General features: G+C 30.7%; 1 protein-coding gene across 1 annotated transcript; it reads left to right on the top strand.

Annotated features, from left to right (window-relative positions):
• The first annotated feature begins 12,379 nt into the window (after nt 1-12,379).
• On the top strand, nt 12,380-15,784 carry LOC102598817 (inositol-3-phosphate synthase). Its single transcript, XM_006366412.2, has 10 exons — nt 12,380-12,685; nt 12,838-12,906; nt 12,999-13,134; nt 13,529-13,776; nt 13,872-14,098; nt 14,305-14,420; nt 14,546-14,722; nt 14,812-15,000; nt 15,101-15,163; nt 15,371-15,784. Exons 1-10 carry the CDS (start codon nt 12,498-12,500, stop codon nt 15,488-15,490), a joined length of 1,533 nt encoding a protein of 510 aa, XP_006366474.1. The 5' UTR covers nt 12,380-12,497; the 3' UTR covers nt 15,491-15,784.
• The last annotated feature ends 243 nt before the right edge of the window (nt 15,785-16,027 follow it).

The following is a 16,027-nucleotide window of genomic DNA, read 5'->3' as shown; positions in this document are numbered from 1 at the left end:
ATATCAGTGCTATCATCACTATCACATTCTGAGCTATCAATATACTTCTCATCTCCTCCCAATCTGCCAACATATCTATCCTTTTTATTTATTCCAATATCTTCAAAACCTCTATCCACACCAGCCTCACCTATTGGTACTTCTTTAGTTATTGTTTTCTTCTTCCTAAAATTAGGATTTCTTTTGTTTCTCCTTTCAGCCCTAAGGGATCTCAATTCTTCATCAACATCTGAATCATCTTCATCTGGAATAACATCTACATCTGTGTCACTACTAGGCAGATCTGATTCAACTTCATTCTGATTTGTATCACCTCCAGGCAGTTCTGTATCAACTCCATTCAAATCAGAATCATTCTCCACAGTTCCCTCAGTATTTATACCCACAGATTCATCAACAGGATCAGACCATGGTAAAAGACCAGTTGGAGCAGGCAATTCTTCCAATTCATCAACTTCATGGACCACATACACATGAAACTCATCACCATCTACCAAGTCTTTCACAAATTCTAACAATTGAGTATCAGAAGTAACTTGAACTAATTCATTGTTATCTTCACAGTAAAATCCCTTCACATTTGTATACCCAAGGTCTTTAGTGTAGGAAAGAAACTCGACAAGACTAAAATGGTCTTTATCTATGCCAACACCAAATACATCTACTTCTCGTTGGTAAGTAGGGTTAGGGTTTCCAACAACACACCCCCCATGATGAAAACAAGTTAAAATATAGCTGTCCATATCTCGAAAAGAAGACCCCAATAAAAGGAAATACCCAAAAAGCCCCTTACTTTACCAGCCAAAACCTATATTAAAAATGAAAATAAAGAAAGCGGAATCAACAACAATATACACCTTCAACAACATTATACACCTTCTTGAAGAAAACAAAAACTAAGGTAGAAAACAAAATACACCATTACCTTTAATTTCTTCAATTTCTCCAATGTCGCACAGCCCGATACCTCGTCAATACAATCTTAAACCTGAAAAATGGCGACATAAAATACAACAATGGTTATTACTAACAACGAATTGAAGGAAAAACAAAGAAATACATGTGAAGAGAAGGGAGATTTACCTAGGGTTTTCATCGGAGAAGAGAGAGAATCGTAAGAAGGAAGTTGAAAAATCACAAAGAATGGTTCCATTTTTCTTTTAGTTTGAAAAAAAACGACGTGTAAAGAGGTTTAAGAGTTGGCATCATATAATTGGTCAGTTAATCCACGTAGAACGGTTGTCTTGCACGCGCTTATGGTCAACAGATGTCTGTGCAAAAAGTGTTAAAGTAACACATGGGAACCCTACGTTAGGTGTTTAAAATGAAAATCCTCCAGTTGAGGTGTCTAAGTGAAAGATCGTGCCAAGTTTAGGGGGCCACCGATGGGTTAGGCCCCTTATATATATGAAATCTTCTGTCATATATGATATATACCAGAGGCGAATCTAGAATTTCAAGAAGACGGGTGCACCATTGTTAGGGGCGGCTCTGTCCCTTTAAGAAAAAAGGCAACTAATTTAGGCTTTCAAATTTGAGGGGCCTTATTTATTTTAGCAATAATAAGTATAGGTTTTTCATAAGAAAAATATTAAATACATTTGCAAAATAAATAAATTTTATTATAAGAAAAAGTCATTAGAAGAAGTTAAAAAAAGGCTGAATGCAGAAACTCTTTTGTGAATAAAATAAAATGCAAGGTTGTGAAAATGCAGCATCTGGGAATCGATCCCTCAACCTCAAAGTGGAAAACTGACACTCAAACCAGTGAACCATCCAGTTGTTTGTGTTCATGGGTTCATTCAGTTGCTATTTGACATATTTTAAAATTATACATGTAATACATCGAGTTTTGTCGGATGACCACGGGTTCAAGTGACCCATTTTTTAAGCTTAAATTCGCCCCTGATATATACCATCTAGGTATCATAGAGAACTGAAAAGTTATGTTATTTAAATGAATGAACTAGTCGTTCATGATATCATGTATATATCATACAAGATGGGATACTTTTCTAGTTCTTTATGATATCATGTCAATAAATGATAAGTACCATGTGGGTGACATAAAGGATTGAAAATATTTTCTTTTAAGGAACGAATCGGGTTTTTATGACCTATTAGTATATAATATATACCATGTAAGTATCGTAAAGGACTACAAAATTTATTTATTTTTGAAGAATGTACTAGTCCTCTATAATATCATGTCAATATATATTATATACCATATGAGTGTCAGAGAATTAAGGAATAATTTTTTAAAAGAAGTGACCGAATCTTATATAATATCATGTCAATATATGATATATATATATATATATATATATAGAGGACTAAGGTATTCTTGAAGGAATGCTTTTTTCCTCTTATCACCATTGTCTTATCAAGACTAATATATGGATTAATTGAATCTCTTTTGGCTATCGGTAATTTTATCAATATACATATGTATAATTTTCTAGGAATTTCAGTTGTTTAAGATGCTTGGTCTGTTCAAATCTCCATGGACATATGCATAAGAACAATTAAGGTAAAGTCATTTATGGTAAATATATTTTGCAAGCTCATTATTACGGATAGTTCCTACAAAGAACTGGGCTAGTCAGTGAATATATAAATGATATATATCATCTTGGTAGCGTAGTAGTCTGAGTCTTTTTTTTTCCAAAAATGATTAGTCTTCTATGATATTCTGCCAGTTTATGATATGTATCATGTAGTATGATATGACCTACTCGAATGATTTTGAGATTATTTTTTTCAAGAACATGGACTTTAGAAAGTTGTTATGTTCTAATTTTTTTCTTAAAAAAATAATCATCAACCTCTTAAATATTAAGCTTGTATTATTATTACCCATACTTGAGGAGGGTAATATATTTTCAAAATGTCCAAATATAATATATTTTTCATATAAAATCATCAAAAATGTATTTTTTTAATTAATTAAAATTAAAATATATTAAATTATATAAAATGGTAGAACTGAATATACTAATAATTGAAGGATAAGAAAATACTAGTACACTAATAAGTTATTGCTCCCCACATACTGTTTGATTGATACAAAAGGGAACTCCCCCCACAAATTCAAAAGAAGGGAAAAACGATTTTCTTTGATCTTTTTCATTTTCGTCCTTTAGGCAAATGTGGGGTCAAGAAATTTATAAAATATTGAGTTTGTTAGGAAAAGGAGCTACAATATTGATATCGGATAAGAATTACTTTGTCCAACAATATTTGTTTACTATTAACTTTACATATTTTTTAAAAAATTATAAGTAGAAGGATGATTTTATTATATCACATTATCACTCTTTAAATATAATAAATACAATATCTTAAAAAATATAGTAGAAAAATAACTATAATTAATCACAAGGAACTCTGATGCAAATCGTTAATGTCGATCACTACTCAAGGTTTCAGAACTCATCCAAACGTGTGCACTCATAGTTGAAAGTTTGAAGTTGCACAAGTACAATTGTCCAAAAAATTCACAGTAGGAAAACAATTATTTGAGACAATTAAGCAATTGGTGAAAGAAAGAGTAAATGAAAGAAGGATTTTTGTTTCTCTTCTGTATGTTTAGCTCTCTAATGATGCTCCTTATATAGGAAAATAATTTAACCCTATTCACCACTACGTCAAGGGTTACACTTGTGTTAGTGGGGTCAAAAGTTAATATATACATATAAAATTTTAAAAACTGAATAAATATACATATATATACAGTCTTATTTTCCAAGTGGGTTCATATGAACCCACTTGACCCACTGTAGGTCCGCCCTGGATTAATTACATACAGTTTAAGATGTTATTTATTCTTTGCATTAAATAAAAAGAAAATAATATCCATAGAGTTAACTGTTAAAAATAGATTTAAATTACCTCAATTTTTTTAGTTTCATACTTAAATTATTGTAAGTGTGAGTTTCTTATTTGAACAATCACTCAATACTTAGTGAAATACACCTCGATTAATTTCTGATGGTATGTGTTCACTCTCTCTTTTGTTTAAACATTCTGGCACATGATACTCCATGTGGAAAAATAATTTTATCGTGACAAATCTAAACAAATTAATATTAAGTTAAAAGTTGAGGATAAATATAAAACTATCACCGCATAAATTAGTTTATTCCAACCTTGATATTCATCATCTTCTTCTCCATCTTCTTAGTCATGTTCTCATCTCTATCGTGGCATCAATAACTCTGATTTGAAAAGGGAGAGGTTAGATTTTAAAAAGTCAATCAAAAACATAATTAAAAAATTAATGTCAGATGAACAAAGATCTTGTGAACAATAACACTTAAAAATATGTTCAGACAATTATTTTATTTGGTCAACATATAAATGTATATTGCTAATCATTAAATGATAGCTCAAATAGAAAATTCGTGTCTTAAAAATATTATAAACGAATAAGTTTTTGTCTTGCACTCTCTATCCAAAGAAATTGCAGACTTTTGTTAAAATGGGGATCAATAATGCATTAAGATGAATTAAAAATTAAAGAAAGAAACATCACATATACACAATAGTATAATGTGGATCGGATACGTCGAGAATTTTCTTTCTCACTTCTTCTTCGATCAAAAAAGTAAGGCACTGTCACATGTAATATTAGGTCCTCCTCGTCCATACAATTGTGTCAAACACACATATGACATCTCTAATCCATATCATGACGAGGCCAAGAATTTCACAAAGGGTGTTTAAAAAAAAGGGAAAAATATATTGCTAGTGAGATCCGAACACTTGAGCATTTAGGGCTCTTTCAAGGCATCTAAAACTACTGGCCTACAACACCTTATTCTATCAAGGGTGTCCAAAATTTGTTATTTAATAACTTTGCGTATCATTTTACTTATAACTACGGTATTATTTTCTGACGAAGGGTGTCCAATTGGACACCCTCACTATAGGGTTGCTACGGCCCTGAATCCATATATCTGAGGCAAACGTAGAGTTTAAATTTTATAATTTTTGAATTTTGTAAGGACGATTTAAAATATCATTAATTAAATTCAAAATTAAGTGCTCTCTGTCACTAAAAAAAGTTTTTTATAGTTTGAGTTTAGAAAAGAAAATACTTCCTCCGTCCAACAATATTAGTCTACTTTATGAAATCAATGAATAATTTTACACTTAATTTCTAATTTACATTATCATTAATTATAGTCATTTCCCTATTACATTTTTCAAGATATTATATTTATTACTATATTCAAAGGGCAATATAGTAAATTGCTCTTCTATTTATAATTTTTTAAGAAGTGTACAAAATCAATAGTGAACAATTAGTGTTGGACAGAGAGAGTACCAAACACATAAATAAACTAAACAATACTTATTACAGAGGCGAACCCACCCTTAAGGTGTCAAGTGACACCCCTTTTGTTGAAACATTATATTGTATATAGAGGTTAAATTTTTGTTTAATAAAAATATATACAAGTATTAACACATCTTGACACAAGTTAAAAATTTAATCTAATACTTAAATTGTTACGAAAAATCTTTAAAATCGTATCACGTGTTTTCTAATCCTATTAGTCTCATAATTACCAAAGTCCCTCTCATTTTTCAAAAAGCTAATTATATTCCTCCACATTCCGGGACATTCGATTGAAGAAATTAATAAAGGGAATTTCCCCCACAAAATTGAAAAGAAGGGAAGACCAATTTCTCTTTATATTTTTCGTCGTTTTGTTGGTTGTGGAGGGTGTTAAACCGACGGTTTTGGACCTCTTATTGAAAGTGTAAATTACATTTGTATTTGCTAAAGGCCGTGAAGCGTGAAGCTGATTTATTACGTTTAAATCTCGAAGTTATTTGATAATTGATTAGAGTTAAAAAGATACGAACAATAAAGAAATTAGTTATAAGTGAGCATATATATATGTTGTGATTGGTTATTGATACGTTAGTTATTATATCTTCTATTCTGCATAAAATAATATATTTATTATTTCAAAACGAATAACCTATTTTTTTAAATCCGTGTAAAGAAAATTACGGAGTACTTTTTTCTTTTATGACAATACTTTAATTTTAATTTTTCACGTGACATGTTTTTTTATTTTCTTAAACTATGTGACAAGTCAAACTACATCATTTTTTTTAATTGGAGAAAGTACATAAATTCTCTCATAACTTATGCATATACTTAATTATCTGAGTTGGTAAATTGTCAACTAAATATCATATTAATTTTATATATGAATAATTTATTTCCTATTTACTTATTAAATATCGTATAAATTATAATGGTTACAATTTTTTTATCAAAAACAAATCATATAAATATCATATTAATTTTATCATATGAATAATTTCTTTCCTATTTACTTATTAAATATCATATAAATTATAATGGTTACAATCTTTTTATAAAAAACAAATCATATAAGTCATATTAAAAATTAATATATAATAACTAATTTTTTATCTAACTACTAAACGATCTTTCAATTTTCATGTGCCATGGTGTCCCCAAAATACAAGAGCAACCACTACATCAAAAATGATCTTTTGTGGCAATTAATTAACGATAATAGCTCAATTGTCATTAAATATGTATTTTTAGCGGCAATCAGCACTCGTTGTATATATGTCCCTAAAGCCTTTAGCGACATTGAATCTAATGGCACTTAACTAATGCCGGTAAATAATGTAACACTCTTTATTAATGTGTCTATTTTGTTGCCGCTAAAAAATATTTTTATTATAGTGTACGTAATTTAATGTGGGCCTTACACAAATTCAAATTTATTTAAGTTTTAATATAAATATTAAACATTAAATGAGAAAAAGATACCTACGTAACCGCAGGCTCGCTACTTCGAGTATCTTCTCCTCTAGCTTTTGGGCACATCATTTTTCAAACCCAACAAAATGACCTTTTGGACACGTGAATACTGAAATAATTCACCCAATTCATGAGAAAAAATCATTTAATTATTTGAACGCAATCTTATTTTAATTATAAATATAAGTACATATTTGTTTTTCTCAAACACACCAAGCAGAATATTATCTGATTTGAAATATAACACTAACATTATAAATTTTGGTGGTATAACTGATTCATGTTATGTAATTCAGTGCAAGTATATACTTTTTGTAAACATAGGAATACGATGTAACGAAAGTTTCTATCACGTTTAATATGGATTGTGGTGTAGTGATAGAACTACTTTATCCTTGATCAGAAATTTTTGTTCGGGCCATAAATATAGAGAATATCATATTAAGAACGTCACTTCTAAAAGAGTAATACAATATGCAATCTGAATTTAATTAATACTCCAATACGATTTTCGAATATCAAGTAGAAATTTAAAAAAAAAAAAAAACATAAAAGCTCCTGCCACGTTACGTGCAGAGCACATATCCATCATTTTCGTCCTTCTCACCTCCACTCGTGTCGATTCTTACTTGCCCTACTACTTCCGTCTTTATCCGATTATACCCCTTAATTTTCGATCATTCACATGAACGCCCAAAATGGGTGGTTTTTAATATATTTTTTAGTTTAAAAATAAAAATGGTACACTTTATGTAACAAGAAAGTGGTCAAAAGTTATTTTAATACAACTAACATAGAAATATTGCAAAATAAAAGTTTGTATTTCATACCATAATATAAGGCCTAACTTGTTATGTGGCTGATGTTAGATGCACAAGTTTAGTTTATAAACCCATAATTATTATATCATCAAATTTAGAATATTGTGTCTTAAAAATTCAAATTTTATAAATTACTTATGTGTCTTATAAAGTATAACTTAGTTTTTACGTAACTTAATTATGTTACTACTTACTAGAGACATAAGTTTAATTTTAGAATCATAATTATTATTTTTAAGAGACATAACTTATTCATATGAAATTTTTGCTAAGATAAAGCAAGAGTTCTCTACTTCTTGCTTTAATCCATAATATTTTATTAAATGAGCAGCAAATGCTAAAGTTAAAATTTATCAATTTAAGGGACAAAAATTGAAGACCATTAAGGACAATCCGCAGAAAAACTTTATTCTTCTTTTATATATATGTCAAAAAAATTCTACATTTTATCCTTTTTTAGTCTAACTGAATTTATTTTTATTTTTTTGCTATGATGAAATTATTTACACCTGCCAATTTATTTATTTTTAAAAAGAGAGACAAAGTAATACATACATCATCACATATTATTTGAGCTGTGTTTAATTTCTTAAGTTTATGAGTGATAATTTAGATGTGTTTTTTACCGTCCTAATAGTTTAGAAATAAAACTCAAAAAAAAAGGATAGTGTTTTTGACACTTCACTCTTATATATATAATATATGTGACAAATCACAAGACATGTGATATTGAAAAAAACCGTTGATCAACTATCAAAATTTATGTGATAAAGTCATTAAACTTTATTTATATCAATAAAATCACTTAACTTAAGATGTTTCTTGTATAAAATCACTTAATCAATTTATTATTAAAAAAATTGATATAATTTTGAATAAATATGAACTTCACTTGAACTGGGCATTAATGTTGAATGAGAAACTGACTTGGATTTAACCAAACTAATTCGATTCTTTAATTAAGTACATTTTTGTCATAAAAATCAAGTTTTTGATTTAATTTTCGATTTAAAGGTTACGATTCTTCAATGAATCGAAGAATCGAACTTTTATTTTAATAGTTTTAATTTCTTTTTTCTAAATTACGAGTCATACTTTGGGCCCAAAACTTTTCATGACCCAAGTGGCAAAAGGTGAGAAAATTACGTGAAAAGACCATCCTTAAGACTTAACTACGTAAATAATAGTACTTTTTCAGTATTACAAATATGAAAGTTTTTTTTACATAAATAGCAGTTTAAAGAAGTTGAAAAGAAGTTGAAAAGATAATAATAATAATTATTAATATATATAGATATATTAATTATCTATATTTATTAAATAAAAAAGAGTACGGTTGGTCACACTATTTGGGCAGTTATCAAAGTTTCTATCTCTTATGATAGAAACTTATTTTATTGTTTTTTCACATACTTCAGGTAGGAATAGTATTCAATGTTGGTGAATTTGTGCTTTCTAATATGCCGTGGCATACTGTTGATCACATATCGTTTCCTCTTTGTGTTGATGAACAATGGGTGATGGCAAAATTATCTTTTAAAGATAGATTGATATATGTGTATGATTCGATGAGTGATGCTGTTTTTAGAGCCAAAATTTGCAGTTTTGTTGATGCGTATAGATTTATTATTCCACTCTTCCTCTTGATTTTGAATTTTTTTGGGAAAAGGAATGATATTCAATTAAACAATGGACCATATAAGAATAAGGCATTGGTTGATCCTTTCAATGTTATGATGATTAAAGATTTGCCGTCACAACTAGCTGCGTAAGTGCCTTTTATTTCTAAAATTACTAAAATACACATGGATAAGCTCTTTTAAATTTTTAACCTTTGATGTTATTTGTTTTTTCTTTTATTACAGGGATTGTGGCATTTATGTTGCATTGTTTGCGGAAAGATTCATATGTGGTAGTAATGTGGTTGACAATGAATGTGATGTCAATACACATCACATCAAGTTTGGCTCGTTGTTGTGAAAGTATGGCAAGATGAAACTAGAGAAACATATTACTAGTGAATCTTAATCGTTGGGAATAATGAAAATAATGGATCGTCGTGTAAAGCGTTCTAATAATTAGCTTATGTCTTATGAAATTAAGAGGAATAGGAATTTAAGACTTGTCCATTGTGTGTGTTTGATTCACTGATCTTTCCTAGTTAAGTTGATATTATGAATTAAGTTTTGAACTAGTACAGTTCTTTGTTTAATTTAATTAAGTTATTGATTTCTTACGTTATAAGTGAGGAATATTATTCGTACCCCGCAGCATCTGGCGTAATGCTGCTTTAGTACCAATGTTGGCATCTGCTGGAGTTTGTAACTTAATTGTAGGAGTATTGTAACTGCTAGATAGATCTAACAATCATCGACCCAAACTAATTAATTTGGTAAAGGAGTTCAAACCTCCAGTAAACTTATCTTCTATGTGCATATATAATTCTAGTTCCTCTGTTTGTACATGTCACCGATCTTAAACATATGGAATAAGATACCTTGATTTTTGTCGCTATTAAGATTTGAACGGTAGTTTCCAAGGTTTGCAACAATGCCCTTTGGCTCGGATAATTATGTATCTATGTAGGCTTTGTCATTTCTATTCTCAGCACTGGTTGTTGTCCCTATTGTCATTTTTATTCCCGGCCCATTATTCCCTACTATTCTATGCTTATAGAGAAAATTATCACTATGTTTCATTTCATTTTATTTTATTTTTAATTAGAAACTTTAGTTATTATCGTTCATATAAATTTTATCTTTTATAATTGATACATATACATATATTTACTTGAGACTTTTTGCCTTCTATGATTAGATTGATTTATAATGGGACTTGAGAGTGACGATTCATAGGCGGTGTGTAAAAATCAAATCGAAAAAAATGTTATTGGATTAACGAGTTTTTAATGGTTTTATTAAAGGGAAAAGACTCAAATATGCCATCAATTTTTTTTAAAAAAGGCTCACCTATGTCATTCATTAAAAGTTTGTCTCATTTATGCTATTTTCGTTTGAGAAAAGGCTCATTCATGCAATTATTTGTTAACTGCAATGACATAAATGAGCCAATTTTTTAACGAATGACACAAATGAGTCTTTTCTCAAAGTTCAATGTCATATTTGAACCTTTTCCCTATTTAAAAAAATGATATAATTAATGAGGCTATCGAATCATAATTAACCACGTGTAAAAAATGATTTTGCAAAATTGAAACTATTTTTAGTTAACAAATAATATCATGGACAAGTTTTTCTCAAATGAAAATGACATAGATGAGTCAAATTTTTAACGAATGACTAGATAAGCCTCTCAATGTTCGATGACATATTTGAGCCTTTTCTCTTTACTAAAAAAAGTTATGGGTTGTCGATTCTTAGTATTAGATTATTGGGTAAATCGATAACCCATTAAGTTGTTAGTAATGTACTACTTTACTCCTTATAAATATTAAATATTACTCCACTTGTTGCTATGTGTGGTTAAAATATATTTGTCGCATATTTAAATGTTTAAATTTTTTAATATATAAAAATTATTTTAGAAATATTGAATTGAATATGAAAAGAATTGAATTGAACTAAATTAGTTTGATGTTTAGTGCATACTTTTTCAGGACAATTTATTTTTTATGTCAATTTTTTTATGATAAAATTTGATCAAGTGATGTAAAAGAGAAATTGCTTAAGTTGAGTGATTTTAATGATTAAAAAAATATTCGATGATTTTGCTATATAAATTTTCATAATTGAATGACCTTTGAGATATTAATTTAATTTAGAGCATTAATTTTAAAGGTACTATTGATTAGAAAATATAATTTTTTTGGAAGGAAGTGGAAAAATATAAGTGATTATTAGATAATCGAAAATAGAGAATTTTGAATACTATTCTAAATTCAGAAGAACTACATGGAAAGGTTATTTAACTACTCAAAAAAGTTAGTTTTTGCTTATGGGAAATAAAAATCGAAGCTGAACAGTTTTAAGTGAATATATACTCCGATAAATTATGAATATTTTAAAAATAAATAGATAAACAAAGAATATTCATTTTTTGTACGCTACAAAATATTTTTGACCCATTTCCTATATTCTAAAATCTGAACTATACAACTCTACTCACATGTGATGCATTCATTTTAGGAAAAAATGTATAAATACATAACTTAAAATATTATAAGCTCTCAAATTTCTTATTAATTAAGAATATTAAGAAAATCATTTCTTGAATACATTTTTATTCCCTCTCGATTACATATCTATGCTCCTCGGATACATTTTATCCCCTCTTAGATATATCCCTTTTATAAAGTAATGTATCATTTCTAATGTATCGGACTACCAATAAATGTATTCGAAAACAATGAAAAATCTGAGATTTTTGTAATTGAAGAAACTTTCAAAATGACAAGAGGGAATTGCTCGAATGATAAACATCATTCACTTTTAACCTTAAAGTTGTGAGTTCGAATTATCAAGGGAGAAAGAAGATGAAAGCTCTTGAGGAGGGGTAACTTTCGAATTAGAACGTAATTAGTGTCGAAATGTATGGATTTAGGTAAGTTATACTTCATTTTAGTTTAAATTATTTTTCTTCAATTTGCTCACAATTTTGCATGGCTAAGATTCTCTATTAAAGTTACTAGACATAGCGATGGGCCCTCATTCCCTGTGAAAGTGCCATGTGTATTTCCTCTTCCACAAAATCTCTCTATTTATACATCCCCATGGCTTTGCCAAGAAACAGTACAAGTGGAGCTCTTAGCCTTAAAGAATATACTTTTGAGTGTCTTCTCCATTTTTTTTTGGTCAAAAAAAAAAAAAAGTTTCACTTTTTTGTGTTTGTGAGTGAAAATGTTTATTGAGAACTTTAAGGTTGAGAGCCCCAATGTTAAGTACACAGAGAGTGAGATTCACTCTGTGTATGATTATCAAACAACTGAGTTAGTTCATGAGGAAAAAAATGGGACATTTCAATGGACTGTTAAGCCAAAAACTGTTAAATATGAATTCAAGACTGATGTTCATGTTCCAAAATTAGGGTGTGTTTGAGTGTTTTTTGCTTCCTTTTTTGTTTCTTACCAGATCCTTCATTTTTGCTAAAAATTGGAACTTTATTCAAGATTTGAGAAATTAAAATATGGGTGTTTTCTGTTTTGTGATAATTTTTTTTGTGTAATTTGATTTCTGGTAGGGTTATGCTTGTTGGATGGGGTGGAAACAATGGTTCAGCCTTGACTGGAGGTGTTATTGCTAACAGAGAGTGAGTTTTTTTTTTCTCTTTTTGTTCTGCAATTTCTCTATGTCTTTGTCATGATTCTTGCTTAAACAGTGGGTGTTGTTGGAAATTGGCAGAGGAATTTCATGGGCTACCAAGGATAAAGTGCAGCAAGCCAATTACTTTGGCTCTCTTACACAGGCCTCTACTATTCGAGTTGGTTCCTTCAATGGAGAGGAGATCTATGCCCCCTTTAAGAGCATACTTCCCATGGTAACCTTAATTGTTTTGAAATGGCACTTTTTGGTGGTGGTTGTTACTTTTATGCTTTCCGTTTCAATTTATTTGTCTCGTTTTGACTGAACGCGGAGCTTAAGAAGGTAAAGAATGAATCTTGTGGTATGAAACATGCAAAGTTGGAATTAGAAGTTATCATAGAAGAAAAAATAAATTTAGTCCTGTTTTGAATTGACACGAAGCTTAAGAAGGTAAAGAATGAATCTTGTGGTATGGAACATGCAAAGTTGGAATTAAAAGTTATCAGAAAAGAAAGACTTTATTTTAAAAAATGGACTAAAAAGGAAAGTAAGACAAACAAATGGGACCAGAGGATTAAATTCTTTATGTTTATTGATGTGTTTTTTTTTTTCAATTGATAATGAAATAGGTCAATCCAGATGATGTAGTGTTTGGAGGATGGGACATCAGCAACATGAATTTGGCAGATGCCATGGCAAGGGCTAAAGTTTTTGACATTGATCTTCAAAAGCAGCTGAGGCCCTACATGGAATCCATGGTCCCACTGCCTGGTATCTATGACCCTGATTTCATTGCTGCAAACCAAGGCTCACGTGCTAACAATGTCATTAAAGGAACCAAGAAAGAACAAATTGATCAAATCATTAAGGATATTAGGTAAAAGGGGTTGTTTTATTATGTCACAAAGTGTATAACTTTGTTTGGTTTTTAATTAGAGTTGCTAATTATAGTGTTGTTTTTGGGTAAATTAGGGAGTTTAAGGAGAACAACAAAGTGGACAAGGTGGTGGTTTTGTGGACTGCTAACACTGAAAGATACAGCAGTGTGGCTGTTGGCCTTAATGATACCATGGAAAACCTCTTTGCTTCTGTGGATAGAAATGAGGCTGAAATATCTCCTTCCACCTTGTATGCTATTGCTTGTATTCTTGAAAATGTGCCCTTCATCAATGGAAGCCCACAAAACACTTTTGTCCCAGGTATGTTCCAATTTCAAATTAAAAATCTTGCTTTGGTTTGATGCACTTGAGCGGAGAGTCTTTTAGACCACTACCTCCATGAGGTGGTGGTAAGGTTTGTGTACACACTACCCTCCCAGACCCCACTCCGTCTCACTGGGTATGTTGTTGTTTCTTTGGGAAATCAGTTGTATGCTAGCCTTAGGTGTTGATTGAAAATTTGTTAGGCCTCATTGATTTGGCCATCAAGAGGAACACTTTGATTGGTGGTGATGACTTTAAGAGTGGTCAAACCAAGATGAAGTCAGTGCTGGTTGATTTCCTTGTTGGAGCTGGTATTAAGGTATGGCTATTGCTGCTTCTAATTTCACAACAGCTTTTAAACTAATAAAGCAAATTTGATATGTAAAATATGGAAAATCTTGAAAGAGGAAAGTTGAGTGATGGTGAAACTTGTGTTGTTTACAGCCAACATCAATTGTGAGCTACAACCATTTGGGTAACAATGATGGAATGAATCTGTCGGCCCCTCAGACTTTCCGCTCAAAGGAGATCTCGAAAAGCAATGTTGTCGATGACATGGTTTCTAGTAATGCCATCCTTTATGAGCCTGGAGAGCACCCTGACCATGTTGTTGTGATTAAGGTAATTGATTACTAAATCATTTAACATTACTAATTAAAAAATACAACAAGGCACAATACTAGTTCTAACATTGGATTTATGGGACTCAGTATGTACCATATGTGGGAGATAGCAAGAGGGCAATGGATGAGTACACATCAGAGATTTTCATGGGTGGAAGGAACACCATTGTATTGCACAATACCTGTGAGGATTCTCTTTTGGCTGCTCCAATTATCTTGGATTTGGTCCTCCTTGCTGAACTCAGCACCCGCATTCAGCTTAAAGCTGAAGGAGAGGTATGTTTCTTTATCCCTGACTTTTTATGCATTTACAAATAGTTAGTTGCAATTACAAGTTGATTTGTTCTAAATTACATGAACCATGTCTGATTTTCAGGGTAAGTTCCACTCCTTCCATCCCGTGGCGACCATCCTCAGCTATCTTACCAAGGCTCCTCTGGTAAATTCTCTTGAAGCTTCATTTCATTCTGTAAAAATATCACCAAAAGATGTGTTCCTTGAACAGTTAATTGGTTAGGCAATACCATAATATAACACTAGGGGAGGTTCTCATTATGTCTACTCTAATAACCTGAAAGGCGGTGTCTTAGACTAAGATGAACAGAACAGTTTTTGATGTTTGTGTATGTTGTGAATTGGTAAACAGGTACCACCAGGTACACCAGTGGTGAATGCCCTTTCAAAGCAGAGGGCAATGCTTGAGAACATATTGAGGGCTTGTGTTGGACTGGCACCAGAGAACAACATGATATTGGAATACAAATGAAGATCTCATAAGAAGTGAAAGGACTCAAGAAGCCGTGTAGCAGAAGAACCATGTTGTCTTTCTTTACTTTTATTTTTGTAATCTTTTGTCTCATCATTAGTACTATAATTAGCTAAATCTCAGCCAACCCTTGGAGGTATAGCTGTTGTTTAATGGCGGGCTAAGTTGAATGTCATTATGATTTCTTTGTGTATTAGGCCTTCATTTTGAAGATGTATTATCAGTGTTGTCTTAGCTCTTTAGAGCCAGCAACGCCTTTTCTCTACCGGAAATACAATGTATAGTCTTACTCTAGTTTTCCTCTCGTTTTAATTTCCTTGGGAGGATTTTGCTCCCTTTTCATCTGCCTCTTAGATTTAAGTTGTAACAGTCAAACAGTATGAAGGATATTATTATTAGATAGATAGAAAAAGGAGTGGGACAAGGAAAGAGAGGGTATGCACAAAAGATAAGAAAGAAAGCTGAAGAGATAGAAAGTAGATAATTATTGCTAGCATATTCAAAACATATCCAGAAACTATTCTCTTATTAGGTATG

This window comes from Solanum tuberosum, unplaced genomic scaffold (genome assembly GCF_000226075.1).
Source record: "Solanum tuberosum cultivar DM 1-3 516 R44 unplaced genomic scaffold, SolTub_3.0 scf00639, whole genome shotgun sequence".
NCBI classification, from domain to species: Eukaryota; Viridiplantae; Streptophyta; class Magnoliopsida; order Solanales; family Solanaceae; genus Solanum; species Solanum tuberosum.
This window is presented reverse-complemented; position numbering and strand designations above follow the sequence as displayed.

What these genes read in the sequence shown, in the direction of transcription:
- LOC102598817 (XM_006366412.2), top strand. Translation starts at nt 12,498, where the DNA reads ATGTTTATTGAGAACTTTAAGGTTGAGAGCCCCAATGTTAAGTACACA. An exon ending in TTAAGAGCATACTTCCCATG is followed by an intron (nt 13,135 to 13,528) that starts GTAACCTTAATT and finishes ATAATGAAATAG; the next exon opens with GTCAATCCAGATGATGTAGT. An exon ending in TTGTTGGAGCTGGTATTAAG is followed by an intron (nt 14,421 to 14,545) that starts GTATGGCTATTG and finishes TGTTGTTTACAG; the next exon opens with CCAACATCAATTGTGAGCTA.